The sequence below is a fragment of the Ranitomeya variabilis genome, chromosome 2, assembly GCF_051348905.1.
Source record: "Ranitomeya variabilis isolate aRanVar5 chromosome 2, aRanVar5.hap1, whole genome shotgun sequence".
Taxonomy (NCBI): domain Eukaryota; kingdom Metazoa; phylum Chordata; class Amphibia; order Anura; family Dendrobatidae; genus Ranitomeya; species Ranitomeya variabilis.
The window spans coordinates 474058739-474078942 of NC_135233.1; the positions used below are offsets into that span (position 1 = coordinate 474058739).

At 43.0% G+C, this 20204-nt stretch overlaps 1 protein-coding gene across 1 annotated transcript; it reads right to left on the minus strand.

Moving 5' to 3' along the window:
* Positions 1–9102: 9102 nt before the first annotated feature.
* Positions 9103–10287, minus strand: LOC143809619 (4-galactosyl-N-acetylglucosaminide 3-alpha-L-fucosyltransferase FUT6-like). Its single transcript, XM_077292667.1, has one exon. The coding sequence runs from the start codon at positions 10241–10243 to the stop codon at positions 9188–9190; it is 1056 nt and encodes a 351-aa protein (XP_077148782.1). The 5' UTR covers positions 10244–10287; the 3' UTR covers positions 9103–9187.
* Positions 10288–20204: the final 9917 nt, after the last annotated feature.

Sequence of the window (20204 nt, forward strand, 5' to 3'; positions counted from 1 at the left end):
CATGTGCGAGAAAATGAACCAGGTGGTAATTGACCAATTGAAGACCTTGCCCGTGGAAGAGAGAAACTAGTGGCCAGAGAAGTTGCCAGATTTGGTAGACCTATACAACCATATCCCGGTAAACTCCACTAACTGTTCACCCAACTATCTAATGAGAGCAAGACCTGGCAAGTTACCCATTGACTTGGGCATGAGAGTCCTAATGCCTGAAACCACATCACCAGATGCGGACTGGGATACAGCACGGCAGCTACAATACCACAAAGTGCAAGAATGCATAGAAAAGAGTTTGTCCCAGGCAAGACAGAGGCAGGAGAGAAATTATAATCAGCACACCCCTGCAGTTCCCTTGTCACCTGGAGAACAAGTACTCAAAAGAAAGAGAAGAATGCACAAACTAGATGATCAGTGGGAATAACAAGGTATGCCTCCTCAGTAAAGATGGAGAAGAAACCTCAGCAGCAGTATCAAGAAATCACCTGATCAAGAGATATGCCCTGATCAATTTAGAAACAAAGAGGAAGACCAAGATGCCCCTCAACCTATGGAAGAGGAAGAAGAGAAAATCCATACCATTCTTGGAGACTTTACCCAGTCGTGGACATAGGTAAACCAAGCCATCGTAGTACCTGTCCTGGTCTTTCCCCAGTCTACTGCACTGGAAGCAGCAGAGACTCTAGATCTGTCGGTCAAGCAGAAGATGCCACACCAGCAGCGGAGCAAGAAAATCAACCCCCTGCTAGCGGTGAATCTGTCAGATCCATGGTGAGTAGTGTTGAGCATTCCGATGCTGCAAGTATCGGGTATCGGCCGATACTTGCTGTATCGGAATTTCCGATACCGAGATCCGATATTTTTGTGATATCGGGTATCGGTATCGAAACAACATTAATGTAAAAATGTGTAAAAGAAAGAATTAAAATAAAAAATATCGCTATACTCACCTGTCCGACGCAGCCTGGACCTCAGCGAAGGAACCGGCAGCGTTGTTTGTTTAAAATTCGCGCTTTTACTTGGTTACGTGAATTCCCGGCTTGTGATTGGTCAGGGCGGCCATGTTGCCGGGACGCGGACCAATCACAGCAAGCCGTGACGAAATTACGTCACGGCTTGCTGTGATTGGTCCGCGTCCCGGCAACATGGCCGCCATTAACCAATCACAAGCCGTGACGTCACGGGAGGCTGGACTTGCGCACTTTTTAAAAAACGCGCGTGTCCAGCCTCCAGTGACGTCCCGGCTTATGATTGGTCACGGCGCCATGTTGCCGGGACGCGGACCAATCACAGTAAGCCGTGACGAAATTACGTCACGGCTTGCTGTGATTGGTCCGCGTCCCGGCAACATGGACGCCATTAACCAATCACAAGCCGTGACGTCACGGGAGGCTGGACACGCGCGTTTTTTAAAAAGTGCGCAAGTCCAGCCTCCCGTGACGTCACGGCTTGTGATTGGTTAATGGCGGCCATGTTGCCGGGACGCGGACCAATCACAGCAAGCCGTGACGTAATTTCGTCACGGCTTGCTGTGATTGGTCCGCGTCCCGGCAACATGGCCGCCCTGACCAATCACAAGCCGGGAATTCACGTAACCAAGTAAAAGCGCGAATTTTAAACAAACAACGCTGCCGGTTCCCTCGCTGAGGTCCCGGCTGCGTCGGACAGGTGAGTATAGCGATATTTTTTATTTTAATTCTTTCTTTTACACATTAATATGGTTCCCAGGGCCTGAAGGAGAGTTTCCTCTCCTTCAGACCCTGGGAACCATCAGGAATACCGTCCGATACTTGAGTCCCATTGACTTGTATTGGTATCGGGTATCGGTATCGGATTGGATCCGATACTTTGCCGGTATCGGCCGATACTTTCCGATACCGATACTTTCAAGTATCGGACGGTATCGCTCAACACTAATGGTGAGTCTAAGAAGTCACAGACTTCTAACCTCCTCTATAAATACAGGCTTTACCATTTTATTAGCCATAGGTAAGTGTTCACACTAGGCAGACAGGTTAGTTACCCATTCGATCTGAGATTACCTTGACGTTTGGTGAATGGGCTCACAACATTTGGCCAAATTTTGTGCTAAAAATCTCATGTGTTTTTTCATAAATTTCATAAGCCATTATGCTGTTCACATTTCATGTATTGCACATTTCCTTGCTTTAGCACAATAAACTTGAGTGCAGCCATTATCTATTTGCTATGTAAGACTTTTTGGTTATGCACCAGTTCAGACTAGATGGCTGTTCAGTCAGTTTTTCTATATTTACTATGTATTGCTTTTTCTGACTTGAACGCCCCGCCCTTCACCATGCTGTGATTTTAATTACATCCAAACACAGTTGGTTCTAACCTCCTCTATAAATACAGGCTTTACCATTTTATTAGCCATAGGTAAGTGTTCACACTAGGCAGACAGGTTAGTTACCCATTCGATCTGAGATTACCTTGACGTTTGGTGAATGGGCTCACAACATTTGGCCAAATTTTGTGCTAAAAATCTCATGTGTTTTTTCATAAATTTCATAAGCCATTATGCTGTTCACATTTCATGTATTGCACATTTCCTTGCTTTAGCACAATAAACTTAAGTGCAGCCATTATCTATTTGCTAAGAAGTCACAGACGGCTGCCCAGTTTGCCAATACAATGCAGGCCTACCAGTAGCACAGACACTAGAGGGTCCAAAACAGCAGCATCAGACACATCAGACCATGCTAGGTCATCAGAGATACTTGTACTGCGCAGATCCACCTGTAGTACCAGAGGTCAGATCCCAGTTCGGTATAGGGACTAAAGTATAAAAATATTAAGAATATAAATAAGTTGAAATGTATAAGTTTGCAACCATTAAAGCATGAGTACCTACAGAGACTACTGTATGAACTTTTAAACATACTTAGTAATCTGTTAAAGGACAATTGGGCCACAGGACTATGTGTGGTCAGGACCTTTTCTTGTACATAGTTATCCCAGTTTGGCCTAGAAAATAAACCGCCGGCGTGGCCGACGACCAAGCCCACCGACAGAGTGGCCTGTAGCCACTCCCTGGGACAATAAATAAGGTGGGTTGGGGTGGTTCCCACCGAGGAAACTCAAAAGTCCGGAGGGTAACACAAATGGACCAGTGTTGCCCCCCAAGAACTTAATTGGCCAATTCTTACCATTTTGTTTTGGTTTCTGTAATTTTTTTATATTTTTGAAACTCTGTAAACTTTTACAATTGTACACCTGTTGACATGTTTTCTTTTTGTTTCCTCAGTTCGAGAGTACTGAATTGTACTGGGGGGAATGTGGTACTCCAGGAGTCTGGTTGCCACAATGGCATTACCTTCCTCATGGGGGGAGGTGATGTCATGGCTGGAGGTAAGGAGGGATCCCCTTAGCAGGTAATACAAATATACAACACCTTCCTGACTCCAGACCAGATGGGGGAGCTCTAAACCTGGTTTCAGGGGAACTTCCCTATTAGTTCTGGTCTGGAGGCGGGGTTAGTGAGTTCAGTGTGACACAGTGAAGGAGGAAGAGGCAAGAAGTGAGGAGAATCTGGGGGATAGAAGCTGCGACTGAGCTCACCCCAGGACTAAGCACCGAAGTCTAGACACCGGAGTCCATGTTTGTGTGGGAACTTCAGGCCTAACAACCAAATCTGGAGGACAGGAGATTGCAGGTCTCCTGACCCCAGCTGACACCCGAAGGCACTGCAGCATACGAGAGCCCAGAGTCACCAAGAGGGAGTGACACCTGGAACAGGCTCAAGCTGCCTGGCATGCGGGTAGTGTTTCACTTAGTGGACAGACTGAGAGAGGGACTTGAGGAGAACTAAAAGCACCAAGCACCCAGAGAACAGCGCAGTAGGAAGGCATCCAACCCCCACTTGGCGAGGGGGACTCTGAATTGCTTCCAGGCTGCCTGGATCTCCATCACCAGCTGTGACTTGTGCCCCGGACTGCACCTTCAACCTGAGATTAAAGGCAAAGAAACTACAGTCCTTGTGTCCTCCACTCATTTTCTGCACCCTCATTCCTGCATCCCAACATCTACCATCCCTCATAAACTGTTCTGGTAGCCCTTTCCATCATCCATCCGCTTTCATTACACGCCCAGGGCAAGGGACCGGGTCACCGCTGCCGTAACCACCCCTTTAAGAACTGTCTGACCCGGCCCTAGTGGGTGTTGCAGAGGCAGATTGCTTTTAGATCTGCCTAAGGATCTCCATTCCCCCTTTCCTTAGCGTTTGGGCTTCCTTCCCCTCTTGTTGCACTTAGTCTTCCCACACTGTGCGTGACATTTATCTACAGATGAAGTGACGATTTTGACTCCATGGGTATTTTCCAGAAACAAGCAGCAATAAATGTTGCCTAGTGAAAATTGTAAATTACCATTGTAATGACCAGTACGTTGCAGTAACCAGTACGTTATGCCCAGCCCGTGCTTCTAGAGACATGCAACTATAAGTTAAGTGAGCACTCATCGCTACAAAAATGACAAACATGTGGATGCTATATGTGGGTTAGGTACATTGTGAGGCTCAGAAGGGAGGGGGCATTTGGATTTGGGAGTGGAGAATTTGCTGAATTTTCAGTTCATTTGCCTAGGGTGAAGGGAGATGGCAAGTGAACGGAATCCACCGCTGATCAACAGAAGGAGACTACCTTGGGTCCTCCGTAACTTGGTGAGATCATTCCATGCCCTAATGCTGTTGTTCTAATTTACTTATGACACTATATGATGCGTCTGATATACGGACAGTACCATGGCACTGAACTGGTAAAATAATTATGATGCCATGGAAAACTGCCCAATGACCCCAAAGCCTGTTTGCCATATCCTGTATTGTACCAGGTAGGCTTAAAGCTGTTACTCTACATAAGAGCCACACAAAATGAATGTATAATCCAACCATATGGGCCATATGTTGGAGTCGAAACGCGTTGTTTTATCCTGTTACTCCTAAATAAATGATTATATTTGACATCCATGAGAATCTTGTGACGGAAGCGCCGACAACTATCTGGGTGTTTTTCTGTCTATTGATTGCCTTCACCACGGTTGTCTGAAGCCGTCCGTGAGCCCAGCTGGTCGAGCGGCAGTCCGCCTCTTCGGGATTCCTGTGGGTCATTTGGATTTATATTTGGGCCATATGAAATGAGCAATATTTTTGTTGATGACCCCCTTCATACCTACAGTATATTGCATAGGATTTTATAAGCACTAATGCTTGATACTATGTATTGTACCAGGTAGGGTTAAATTTGTGACTCTATAGGAGCCACACAAAATTAATGTATAATCTTTCCACATGGGCCATATGAAATCGGCAATATTTTTGCTTGATGAACCCCGTGATATTTGTATTGCATAGTATTTTATAAGCACTAATGTTTGATACTGTTGAAACAGAGGTATGAGACTGTATGCTATAAAGGAACATTGATGTGTAATAGCTGTACAATTCTTTTGCATTCTGTGCTTTTGTGGATTACACACATTATATTGCACAAGATACCTGATCTGGAAAATTGCTATCTGCCTGATTGCAATACTACACCGATAGTCCACTATGGTTTCCAGAAGAGGGTATTCCTTATACCCCTAAGTGGCTATCTTTGAGTGATGTGTAATTCCACCTGTCTATCTTTGTGTTTTGTTTTGCACGTGCTCTTTATGGTCTAGTCTTTCAACGTTTTTTCAATAAAGTATATTAGTTTTAATGCAAATTCCAATATGCTAGTCTATACCTACTCTCTGATTGGAAAAAATCATCTGCTATACCATATAGTATGGGGATGCAGAAGCACTGACAGAGAAAGTTGCTGATCATGCACTGCACAAAATCAAGCAACTTTCCTAGCTCTGGTGACAGGGATGTCATCATGATGATATCGAGTCACCATGGCATCGATTGGGACCCCGTGTCACGCTGCGGGGCCTCTGATCCAAAAGCAGAGGGGCTGTCATCCCTCTGCTGGCTCCAGGAATGCTGCAATCGATCGCAGCATTCAGGGGGTTAAAGTGTTGGGAACCGCTCCTGGCACATAGTGCCGGGTGGCAGCTGTCAAAATGATGCGAGTGCGCCAGCGATCGCGATGACGGATTATTAATTCGGATGTCAGAAAGGGGTTAATACATGCTAAACCAAAAAATATACACAGCATTTTAAGTGTGGCCACACAAGTGACTTGTATAGTGGCAAAGCTATGTTCTCATTATGAGCATATATGCCTCTTTTAATGCATCCCTTGATTATTTTTGCCTTGGCAGCAGCTGCCTGGTGCTAGTCACCAAAGTTGAGTTTACCGTCCACACATATACCCAAGTCTTTTTCAGTGACAGTTTTACCCAGCATTTTACAATTTAGTACACAATTGTATGTTTTATTTCCTCTGCCCCAGTGCATAACCTTACATTTCTTTATATTAAACTTCAACTGCCATTTCTCGGCCCATTCCTCCATCTGACATACATCTCTCTGTCATATTAAATTATACTCTTCTGTGTTAATTACTGTGCACAATTTAATATCATCTAGAAATATTGAAATTCTACTCTGTATGTCCCCCACAATAAATATGTTAAAAAGAAGAGGGCCCAATACTAACACATTATTGTTTATTTCACGATAATCTTTCAAACATTTAATAAGGTTTGACAAATATTTGAGATGCAAAAAGACAAGCAATAATGGCCAGTAAATGTAATATATTATATTTCCTAATTTGTAAAAATAGCACTGCACTGTATCACACTCATAATAGACAATATCCCTTTCACATAGCTTTCCATTTTGCTCTATATTAGTAGAATAGGCTTACTTTAGTGCTATTGATGTTATTTTTGATCAATATCCATTACTATTGTAGACCATTGTAATGACAGTAAAGATCCATACCTAACACCTACTGTTAGGGCACAGACCCCAAACACGGACTTCTCCAGGAATTCCTTGTTACTGTTCAGGTTCGCACGCCCAAATATTGGGTGTTTCCCATGTTGTCATCTGCATGATAGCGTGAGAAACACCAGCGGCTCTGATCTGCAGTAAGATTATTACCGTCGGTCAGAGAGCTGCGGTTCATCTGACAGCCAGGAGCTATGACTGGCTTTACTGATCCCATCAGCCTACACCTGCTGTTGCAGATGACAGCGAGAGCAGGTGCTGCTGATGGGAGTATTCATCAGCCGGCACCTGTGCTATAAATAAATTTGAAAAAGAAAAAATAACGACACAGCAATCAGTTTTGCCATGCTGGCTATCAAAAATAAAAGATACACCACATCATTTTTTATTATTTTTTCTTTATTTATAATAGTGCACAGGTGCTGGCTGATGAACACTCCCATCAATGGCACTTGCTCTCTATGTTATCAGCGACAGCAGGCATAAGCTGATGGGAGTAGTGCTCTCTCATCAGCCAACACCTGTGACAGGAGGTAAATTTTTAACCGCCGGTCACAGCTGCTTGCTCACATTGTCATCTGACAGCATGGGAACGGAAGCACTCAGATTGGTGGTAATAATCTGACCACCGATCAAAGGCAGTATTTGTCACACTGTCATGCAGATGACAGCATGGAAAACAGTGGATGTTCAGGCCCCCCGTTTATCTGAATAGGGTCGGGGTTTGAGTTCGGGTATTGTTCTGGTACCTGATCCAAACTTTTTTTAAATGTTTAGCCAAACCCGACGGATCCAAACATCCAGGGGTTCACACATCACTAATAATAACACCAATGCTACTTTTGCTTTATAATCTATTACTGGTCTATTACTGGTCACTATCTATGATTTGCTTTTTACACTTTGCTAATGTCATATTTTTTTGTATTTGATACCTGAATAGGACAAGATATATATTTTTTATTTCATTATTATTATTATTTATTTAATTATAGGACAATAGGTGATAGGATTGTTGGCTTATCATTGACACAACCCATTAAATTATTGTGCCTTTGTACACCTTTTTACATGCTTTTAAATGTAAGTCTTTTTGTAATTCCTTAATAAAATAATGTTTTTATATCCTCCTCCTGATCTATACATTTTTATCCTGCAGTTCAAACCGGCAGTGTGACCATGCCACTGGTCTAAAATGTCAATCATCAAGAGTGCATTTTCCCCAGGTGAAGCAGTGAGTTGTTAAAAATACATCTTGCGAAAAAACAGTTAATAAATTTGGTGTATTTTACAAATATACTTAGCGATTTACCATTTTATATATATTTTATACAAGTGTCTAGTGATACACAAAAAAGTGTCTAAAACCTTAATTAAATGTGACACATGGAATAGCCAGAATTCTGTCTCAATTCGCCAAATTTTTGTTATTAAATGAGCTCCAAGTGTATTTTTACCATTAAAAATTGTGGTTTGCATTATACTGCACTGTTCCATTCTGATGCTATTGTAAAAAAAAAATAATCCATATCTGCATATCTCTCTTGCTGTTCAAAAAAGATGTTCTGCAGCAGTTGAGGTATTTATTATAAGAAGAAATAATGCACTCTAATTGTATATGGTTCATTTTAGAATTCACAGTATCTTTTCTATTTTACAGCATTATAATTCATCCTTTACCTTATGTTACAATACAAAGCATTGGGATTTTAAAGTGAATCAGCAGGATTTCACACCCTAAACTATTAATATGCACATGTAGCTCTTTCAATGACAAGTCCAGCAATACCTTTACAAGGCCAGTTCATTCCTCCATTACTGAGAAATCAGTGTTTGATTTGATATGGAAATGAGGCTGAAGAAATATTTGTTGGTCTTAAACCTGTGTCTATCCAGCTCTTTTACCTGCCCAGCGTCACCTTCTCCTGCTTGCCTAAAAGCCTGTATGCTACGTAACTTCAGGTAAAGAAGCCATCAGTCAAGCAGGAGGAGGCGGCCCTGGGTGGGGAATAGAGCTGGAGTGACACAGGTTTCAGTTCTACAAATAGCTCTTCATCGTCATTTGCATATCAAGTCAAATGCTGAGTTTACAGCAAAGGAGGAATGTACTGGCCATGTAAATATTTTGCTGGACTTGTCCTTCCAAGAGCTACATGCATATATATTAATAGTTTGGAAGTATAAATTCTGCTGACGGATTTCCTTCAATTTATTATACTTTATAAGTTAACATATTCAATAACAATAGAAAAAAATGTTAAAAGAAAAAAACAAAAAGTTCTACGATCATTTGTACCATTCTCCAAGTTTTGAAATAGTTTTGTTTGGCGGAGCCTCTTTTATTGCTTTACACACCCTGCAGTAATGAGTCTGCCAACCACCACTTCTAGTGGGATGAAGTCTGGATCTCCATGAAAAATACTGTTGGTAAGCCTTCTCATCACCATCTAACTTCAAGATATATTTAGCGAGCTCTTCAGCTGTGGAGAAGTCATCTACATGGATAAAAGAGTCTTTTGGAATAAAACGTTCATAATTTTTCCGAGTAGGACCAAGAACAACTGGTACGCATCCAAACGACAATGAGTTCTTCCAAAGTTTCTCTGTAATATAGTCTTCATGAATTGAGTTTTCAAAGGCGAGATAAAACTTGTACTGTGACAACGTTTGTTCATGTTTATTTCTTGGCAGAGGTAAATGCTGCCTTCCGTAAATGTCTACAAGTAGAAATTTCTTTAGTTCCTGATAATAGCGTACTCTTTTAGAACCTGGATTCCAGTTACTTATTGCCCAGGCCACCAGCTTGGTCTTTGGATGATTTTGGAAGGTATCTCCTTCTTTATTTGGATCTAACCAACCATTAGGTGAGAAAATATCTGAGTCAGCTCTGTAAGACATTGTGAGGTTGATAAGATCATCCATAAAATGCAAATTTGGGCTATGTGATGGAGACTCCAAGTTAAACCAAACCCAGTACTGATTTGGTGGTCTTGGCATCTGGGGTAATTGTTTTCTGGAATGACAAACATCTCTGTGATGCATAACAATTGCATCTGCGGAGGAATATAATGATCTGTTAGCTGTATAAAAGCAGCCAGAAAAATCAATGTATGGGGGACATTTATTAAGTGTAAATACATGACCAAATGGCCACGTCCAAACAAGGATGATCTTAGTATTGTTAGCTGTTTCCGGGGGGATACTTGTATATGAAAACTTACTGCTAACCAATGAGCGATTTGCATAGTTAAAGAGTGAAAAGAAAATGGTTGAGAGGAACAGTTGTGCAATCAAAATGATAAAAGCATTCCTGTATGTCAGAGTTTTCCCGTGGTGCTCCATTTATTTAGGCAGAATCAATGGAAGAGCTTGTATCTGGAGATGAAACTGACAAGTATCATACCTGTAGGAGAAAAACAAAATATATTTAAGTCACAAAAACATTGATGTAAATTATTATTTATTTTTAATTTTAGAAGGTTCAGCTTCTTTTTATACTAGAGATTTATCTTATCTTGATAACCCCCTTTGTGTTTTATTTGTGCATGTATATGTTATATAGGAAAACCCCTGCTCGGGATCCTCTCTTTCAGCTGCAGCGCCCCCACGTGTAGGGCAATGGGGTACTTGGTACCGGGTCCTTCGCTGTTCTGGGGATGTCACGGTGGCCCGACCCGGTCCGTGGCCCTACTGAGGGACGTCCAATTAAAGGTGAAGTTTGTACGGTGTTCGTGACGCCACCTGTGGTATTCGGTCAAGATGACCAACGCTGCTGAGGGGTCCGCTGGGGTGATGTTATGGCAGCAAGATGGTGTACCTTCCCACAGGTGAAGTATGTCCCCAGGGCTTCCCAGTAGAGTAGATGGTAATGGTGTAGGGCGCAGTAAATAACGAGGACACAAGGTTGCAGTTTCTTTACCTTTTACTGAAGACTTCAGCGTCCCCAGTCTAGAGCACTGTTCACAGGGCTGGCTGAATCCGGCCGGTTCGAAGGCACATCCAGAGTTCCCTTTGCAGGTGGAAATCAGTAGCCTTCCAACTAGCGCCTGTGTGTTGAAGTACCTCCCTGCTGAGCACCACGGGATAGTCCTCTCATTTGTCGTGTATGTTTATGATGTTCTCTCTCTCCATCCCCCAGATGGTATGGATAGGACGATCCGTATGACGGGGTAGGCCTGGAGCTATTTTATAGGGACCCTAGTGACGCCCCTCTCCCACAATTTGCCTCCGTTGTCTTTATTAGGTTTAACCCCTTCCCGACATGTGACGGTATAGTACGTCACATGTCGGGACCCCCGCTTTGATGTGCGCTCCGGCGGTGAGCGCACATCAAAGTCGCGACATGTCAGCTGTTTTTTACAGCTGACATGTGCGCGCAATAGCGGCGGGTGAAATCGCGATCACCCGCCGCTATTAACTAGTTAAATGCCGCTGTCAAGCGCAGACAGCGGCATTTAACTACCGCATCCGGCCGTGCGGCCGGATATGAGCGCATCGCCGACCCCCGTCACATGATCGGGGGTCGGCGATGTGTCAGGAAGGTAACCATAGAGGTCCTTGAGACCTCTATGGTTACTGATTGCCGGTGGCTGTGAGCGCCACCCTGTGGTCGGCGCTCACAGCACACCTGCAAATCTGCTGTGTAGCAGCGATCTTATGATCACTGCTGCATAGCAGAGCCGATCGGGCTGTGCCTGCTTCTAGCCTCCCATGGAGGCTATTGAAGCATGGCAAAAGTAAAAAAAAAAAGTTTTTAAAAATGTGAAAAAAATAAAAAAAATATAAAAGTTTAAATCACCCCCCTTTCGCCCCAATCAAAATAAATCAATAAAAAAAAAACCCAACCTACACATATTTGGTATCGCCGCGTTCAGAATCGCCCGATCTATCAATAAAAAAAAAGCATTAACCTGATCGCTAAATGGCGTAATGAGAAAAAAATTCGAAACGCCAGATTTACGTTTTTTTGGTCGCCACGACATTGCATTAAAATGCAATAACGGGCGATCAAAAGAACGTATCTACACCAAAATGCTATCATTAAAAACGCCAGCTCGGCACGCAAAAAATAAGCCCTCACCTGACCCCAGATCACGAAAAATGGAGACGCTACGAGTATCGGAAAATGGCGCAATTTTGTTTTGTTTTGTTTTTTGCAAAGTTTGGAATTTTTTTTCACCACTTAGGTGAAAAATAACCTAGTCATGTTAGGTGTCTATAAACTCGTAGTGACCTGGAGAATCATAATGGCAGGTCAGTTTTAGCATTTAGTGAACCTAGCAAAATAGGCAAGCAAAAAACAAGTGTGGGATTGCACTTTTTTTGCAATTTCACTGCACTTGGAATTTTTTTCCCGTTTTCTAGTACACGACATGCTAAAACCAATGATGTCGTTCAAAAGTACAACTCGTCCCGCAAAAAATAAGCCCTCACATGGCCAAATTGACGGAAAAATAAAAAAGTTATGGCTCTGGGAAGGAGGGTAGCGAAAAACGAAAATGGAAAAACGGAAAAAGCTCCGGGGGTGAAGGGGTTAAAGGTTGGGCAGCCAACTTGGAATTAACTGTCCTGCCGTGTTTCAAAGTAATGCGTAGAGCCAATTACTCCCTCGGTGTTCCAGCCACCGGCTACGCGCCTCAGAAGGAGGCCGCCGATCTTGGGGCAGACCCTCCTCCTGTTATTATCTCCTTGTGCTGTGATCTCGTTTCTCACTCTCCACAATATACTTCGCTTCGTGTCCTTTCTTAGGATGCTGCCGCAATGAAGTGCAGGCGCAGCTCCATAACGTTCTTTCCTGCGCTAGGCCGCTGTCAGGATCCCACCCCTGACAGGGACCTCTCTGGGTCTAACCCAGGCGGCTCTCGACTCGTTGTTCTCTCGTCGAAGCCCAGTCTGCTTCTCCCTCCTAAATTCCTATCCAACCCCCAGTTTTACCCATGTGTGAGGAGTGGCCTAATAGATAGGACTGGTGGCCGGAGTGTGAAGTGTAGTGTGTGACTGTGATACCTGGTCAGGTGAACTCCTTTAGTACCATCAGACGTAACATCACTCCCCCTGGTGGAAGAGCGACATTACTGCAACGACCAGGACTCTGGGGCACTGCACAGCCATAGACCAAAAAGAAGGAAACTGAACATATGGTCAAAGAACAAAGAGTATGACAATAGAAGTAGCACTACATGCATAAAGAGGTGCCTGCACAAGTTAATAAAATAGGAAATGAAATATGATTATACATAACAATAAAAAAGTCATTAAAAACCGAACGATAAGGTAATGGATGGGAAGATAATATATAAATTTATCAGCATAGGGTAATTAGCAATTTATAAGAAATAAAGCCCATAAGAAAAGATGTCTCAGTATAAGTGTAACCGACAATGACTCACCGAATGAGTGTGAAATAGGACAGTCATCTGGATGTAAGGGTATCAGAGGAAACAGTAACTGTGCTATATAAAATGAAGGAAAATAGACACCACAGAGATGTAAATTCATGTAAAGGTACAAACAATAAGTCACTATGAGGTTGTGTAGTTTGTCCAAAATAAAGGAGAGCAAGTGAATAGAAGCAGGAGATGCAAGACCTACAAAAAAAGTCGTTATAATTGCAATATATTGATAAGGCAAGTAGGTACAAGGAGGAGATGCACAACCTGTGGGGTACAATTATCCAGAGAAGGATGGAATACTGCGGGTATGGGCACAATAGATTACCTGTATGGTTCATGGTCCTGGTGCGGCGCACCCCCCGATGAATGTCCTCTTTATGCATGTAGTGACACTAATAAAGGTATTTTAGCCTTAATTCTATTGTCCTACTCTTTGTTCTTTCACCATATGTTCAGTTTCCCTCTTTTTGGTCTTCACAATTCCTAAATGGTCTTCTATTCTTCCCTGTACAGGAGATATACAGCTCTGGCAAAAATTAATAGACCACCACATCAAAATCCTGTCATGGGCAGCCCAATCCCCAGACCTGAACCCCATTGAAAACCTCTGGAATGTAATCAAGAGGATGATGGATAGTCACAAGCCATCAAAAAAAGAACTGCTTTCATTTTTGCGCCAGAAGCAGTGTGAAAGACTGGTGGAAAGCATGCCAAGACGCATGAAAGCTGTGATTAAAAATCATGGTTATTCCACAAAATATTGATTTCTGAACTCTTCCTGAGTTAAAACATTAATATCGTTGTTTCTAAATGATTATGAACTTGTTTTCTTTGCATTATTTGAGGTCTGAGAGCACTGTTTTTTTTTTATTTTGATAATTTTTCTTTGTCAGAAAATAAATACAAAATTTATTGCTTGGAAATTCGGAGACATGTTGTCAGAAGTTTATAGAATAAATGAACAATTTACATTTTACTTAAAAATATACCTATAAAGAGAAAAATCAGACAAACTGATCATTTTGCAATGGTCTCTTAATTTTTGCCAGAGCTTTAAACTGTATCACTCACTTTCCAGGAGAATTACTACACTACCTTTTATGATTAGAGATACATATCTATTGCTGAATTTCTCTTTCAGCCATAGTTTAGAGCCATTAAAGTACAATCACTCTTTCTCTGATGAACCTGGACCATACGATCTACAGGGGAATAGGTGACTTCCCCAATGGGGTCCTGTGCAGGAATGGGCCACTTACGCCATTATATGAGTATGAGTAGTAACTGGCAAAATATGCTTGATTCACTATGCACAGACAGAAGCAGCATTGCATCATTCATTCAGCAAATTACCCAATCTACTATATAATTGTCTAAGGGTCACTTCCGTCTTTCTGTCCTTCTGTCCTTCTGTCTGTCTGTCACGGATATTCATTGGTCGCGGCCTCTGTCTGTCATGGAATCCAAGTCGCTGATTGGTCGTGGCAAAACGCCCATGACCATTTCCACGACCAATCAGCGACACGCACAGTCTGGAAGAAAATGGCCGCTCCTTACTCCCCGCACTCACTGCCCGGCACCCGCATACTCCCCTCCGGTCACCGCTCACACAGGGTTAATGCCGGCGGTAACGGACCGCGTTATGCCGCGGGTAACGCACTCCGTAACCGCTGCTATTAACCCTGTGTGTCCCCAATTTTTTACTATTGACGCTGCCTATGCGGCATCAATAGTAAAAAAATGTAATGTTAAAAATAATAAAAAAACAAAAAACCTGCTATACTCACACTCTGTAGTCCGCCGAGCCGCTCGCGCCAGCCGCCATCTTCCGTTCCCGGCGACGCATTGCGAAATTACCCAGAAGACTTAGCGGTTTCGCGAGACCGCTAAGTCTTCTGGGTAATTTCGCAATGCGTCCTGGGAACGAAAGATGGCGGCCGGCTCGAGCGGCTCGGCGGAGCTTCGGTGGATTCCCAAGCATCGGTAACCGCTTCCTGGATCCAGGGCCAACGGAAGGTGAGTATATAACTATTTTTTATTTTAATTCTTTTTTTTTTAAACAGGGATATCATGCCCACATTGCTATATACGTGGGCTGCGCAATATACAAAGTGGGCTGCGCAATATACTACATGGGCTGCGCAATATACTACGTGAGCTGCGCAATATACAACGTGGGCTGGGCAATATACTATGTGTGCTGCGCAATATGCTACATGGGCTGCCCAATATACTACGTGGGCTGCGCAATATACTACGTGGGCTGCGCATTGTACAACGTGGGCTGCGCAATGTACAACGTGGGCTGTTGTGAATTCCGCTCTTGGGCTCCCTCCGGTGGCTGTAAGTGGCACTTTTGTGAGTTCTGCTCTTGGGCTCCCTCCGGTGGTTTTGAGTGGTATGGCTGCTTCTTGGATTTAGCATCAGCAGCTGCTTCCACTGATCGTCTTTCTGGCTCGGCTATTTTAGTCTGGCCCTATCCCTCAATCAATGCCAGTTGCCAATTGTTCCTGCTTGGAGTCACGGCTCTTTTGGATTTCCCTGACACTCTGACCTGTTCAGCAAAGATAAGTCCTTGCTTGTCCTTTTGCAGTCCACTTGTTGTGGACTTTATTGTTCAGCACATTCTATGTTTTTCTCATTTGTCCAGCTTATCAGTATGGATCTATTCAGCTAAGCTGGAAGCTCTGGGCAGCAGATTTTGCCCTCCACACCTTTAGTCAGGTGTGGAGATTTTTGCATTCTCTGCGGTGGACTTTTTCTAGTTTTTATTACTGACCGCAGTGTTCTGTCCTGTGCTATCTATCTAGCTAGAAGTGGCCTCCTTTGCTACATTTTGTTTCATTCTACGTATGTCATTTCCCTCTCCACTCACAGTCATTATTTGTGGGGGGCTGTCCTATCCTTTGGGGATTTTCCATGAGGCAAGATAGCTTTCCTGTTTCTACCTTTAGGGGTAGTTAGCTCTTAGGCTGTGACGAGGTGTCTAGGGAGAGACAGGAACATCCCACGGCTACTTCTAGTGTTGTGTTAAGATCAGGAACTGCGGTCAGTATAGTTACCACCTTCTCAGAGCTAGTCGCATGTCGCTCCTAAATCACCAGTCCATAACAGTACAACTGGCCAAAAATGAGTTGAATGCATCTCAAAAGAAGGAAAAGAAAAAGAGTTCTGAGCCATTTTTTTTTTCTTTAGTCTGTTTTGTCTTTTTCCTTCCTCTTAATCTCTGGGTGGTTCAGGATTTGGGCTCGGGCATGGATGTTCAGGGTTTGTTTTCTTGTGTGGATCAGCTTGCTGCAAGAGTACAGAGTATCCAAGATTATGTTGTTCAGACTCCGGCTTTAGAGCCTAGAATTCCTACTCCAGATTTGTTTTATGGGGATAGATCCAAGTTTTTGAACTTTAAAAATAACTGCAAATTGTTTTTTGCTCTGAAACCCCGTTCCTCTGGAGATCCCATTCAGCAAGTTAAAATAGTTATTTCTCTGCTGCGTGGTGACCCTCAGGACTGGGCATTCTCCCTTGAGTCAGGGGATCCGGCATTGCTTATCAGTATGGATCTATTCAGCTAAGCTGGAAGCTCTGGGCAGCAGATTTTGCCCTCCACACCTTTAGTCAGGTGTGGAGATTTTTGCATTCTCTGCGGTGGACTTTTTCTTGTTTTTATTACTGACCGCACAGTGTTCTGTCCTGTACTATCTATCTAGCTAGAAGTGGCCTCCTTTGCTACATCTTGTTTCATTCTACGTATGTCATTTCCCTCTCCACTCACAGTCATTATTTGTGGGGGGCTGTCCTATCCTTTGGGGATTTTCTCTGAGGCAAGATAGCTTTCCTGTTTCTACCTTTAGGGGTAGTTAGCTCTTAGGCTGTGACGAGGTGTCTAGGGAGAGACAGGAACATCCCACGGCTACTTCTAGTGTTGTGTTAAGATCAGGAACTGCGGTCAGTATAGTTACCACCTGCTCAGAGCTAGTTGCATGTCGCTCCTTAATCACCAGTCCATAACAGTGGGCTGCGCAATGTACTACGTGGGCTGTGCAATGTACTACGTGGGCTGCACAATGTACTGCGTGGGCTACGCAATGTACTGCATTGGCTGCGCAATGTACTGTGTTGGCTGCGCAATGTATTGCGTGGGCTGCGCAATGTACTGCGTGGGCTGCGCAATGTACTGTGTGGGCTGCGCAATGTACTGCGTGGCTGTGCAATATACTACGTGGGCTGTGCTATACACTATGCATACATATTCTAGAATACCCGATGAGTTAGAATCGGGCCACCATCTAGTGTATTATATAAACTTCGGAAAGAGAATAATGTAATATTTGCTTGAGGCTGAACAATGGCCATATTTATACTGCATATGATATATGGGGATGGACCAAGGTGTAGTTTTTCTTAAAGAATTTAAAGTCTTCAAATTACTCCTCTTCTCCAGAAAAAATACTCAGTTTCCTCCAATTAAAGGGAATCTGTCAGCAGGTTTTCCCCACGTAATCTGAGAGCTGCCCAAAGCAGTAAATTAGACTGATTGGTTGATGATGACAATGAGAGCAGATCCTCTCAACCTCAGCATCTCTACACCGATGCCGTACAAAATGCTGCTTTTCAGGGGAAGGTGCTAGAGGACAATATAACCCCTAACCCCCTTAGCAATGCTAATAGGGATGACTGCAGCCCCTACAAGCAGGAATAATTCTGAGAGGATGCATAAGATGCTGACTCGAGTAGCCCTGATAGAGGTGTTGGTAGGGACCCTTGCAGAAGGACAAGACAGGGTGACATGTTATAATATAATTTGGCAAAGGCTTAACTTGAAACTTTTGCACCCAATGCAACGTCTCCAAAGTCTTTAAAGGGGTTATCTGGTCTAAAATGAAAAGTCTGCAGCCACTCTGTGTGACGACAGACATGGGAATCCTCCCAGCGCACGCACTGAGTGCAGCAAGGATTTGCAGTTCGTTGCCCCAGGAATGGTGGCTAGGTTTGCAATATGCATACTCTCAGGCAGAACCTGTCTAGTGGGTGCAGCCTCACTGCAGACTTTTCATTTTTGACCGCATAACTCCTTTGATAGAAATGACCCTCATGTATATGTGAAAGGCACCTTTTGGGCCCCGCTTGGATCAGGGACCAGGTGCAACTGCAATGTCTGCATCTACTTTTGTAATGACCCTGCCACTGGCATCAGCACGATGTTCCTGAGACTGTGAGAGACTTGTCGCTTCATCAGGAGAGTAGACCAAAGGCAATCCACCAGGAGAACTGATGTCCCCAGGTAGCGCTGAAGACGTGACCATCATGACTGTAGTGACAAGGAGATGACTGTGAATACTGCAATGGTTTCAGATTCTGAAGGTATCCAGTCTGGACCTCTCGTTGCCACAACCTGGAGAAGCCTTGAAGTAGACCTTGGCATTAGAGTTCAGTCCTTTAGAAGGCAAAGCTGGATCGAAGCAAATACCCCTGTAGCAGGACGGATTTGACAATAGGTGTACCATAGGTAGCTCTGGACTGAATGTGACCTGGTTCTCCACACTGCTACTAAACACTGAGCCTCTATGGAGTATCCGTGTGAGGAAAGTGCCTTGCTTACTGCTGAACAGTTGCCTTATACTGAACACTGACCCTCATATCTTATCCTCGCAGCAAGCCCGTGAGAAATTATTCAAGTAATATGCATCCTCATATTGATAGACTGTAGCCCTATGCTTCTGCTGGTTGGAAACATATTATTGCTGCAACCACAGAGTCTTTACATTTTTAAGCTTAGTTTTATTGGACCTTTGTGACCGTCTACCATTATTCAACTCCATCCTACAAACCTGCACCTAATTCTTATAGACACATTAAATCTTTGCAACACCATACTGTAGAGCCATAGACACTTGGTATGCAATGTGTAATGTCACCATACAGCACTTTATGAAAGAGCATGTTTTCTTAATATAGCATCATAGGTAATATAGCAGAATTTTTTCTTCCACAGTAGCTCACCATATACTTCTTTAGATTCCTTATTACGGTTCTGTAGATTGGAAGATGTCGTTAGGTGAATAAAGGAGTCTTTACAATCTAAACACAGTTTGTTAACCCCTTAGTGACAGAGCCAATTTGGTACTTAATGACCGAGCCAATTTTTACAATTCTGACCAGTGTCACTTTAAGAGGTTATAACTCTGGAACGCTTTATCGGATCCCACTGATTCTGAGACTGTTTTTTTGTGACATATTGTACTTCAAGTTAGTGGTAACATTTCTTCGATATTACTTGAGATTATTTATGAAAAAAATGGAAATATGGCAAAAAAATTTAAAATTTTGCAATTTTCAAACTTTGTATTTTTATGCCCTTAAATCAGAGAGATATGTCACAAAAAATAGTTAATAAATAACATTTCCCACATGTCTACTTTACATTAGCACAATTTTTGAAACAATTTTTTTTTTTTGTTAGGGAGTTATAAGGGTTAAAAGTTGACCAGCAATTTCTCATTTTTACAACACCATTTTTTTTTAGGGACCACATCTCATTTGAAGTCATTTTGAGGGGTCTATATGATAGAAAATAACCAAGTGTGACACCATTCTAAAAACTGCACCCCTCAAGCTGCTCAAAACCACATTCAAGAAGTTTATTAACCCTTTACGTACTTCACAGGAACTGAAACAATGTGGAAGAAAAAAATGAACATTTAACTTTTTTTTGCAAACATTTTACTTCAGAACCATTTTTTTTAATTTTCACAAGTGTAAAAACAGAAATTTAACCACAAATTTTGTTGTGCAATTTTTCCTGAGTACGCCGATACCCCATATGTGGAGGTAAACCACTGTTTGGGCGCACCGCAGAGCTTGGAAGTGAAGGAGCACCGTTTGACTGTTTCAATGCAGAATTGGCTGGAATT

Bases quoted from the DNA above. Each gene is read 5' to 3' on its own strand.
- LOC143809619 (XM_077292667.1), bottom strand. From the start codon at position 10,243: ATGGAGCACCACGGGAAAACTCTGACATACAGGAATGCTTTTATCATT.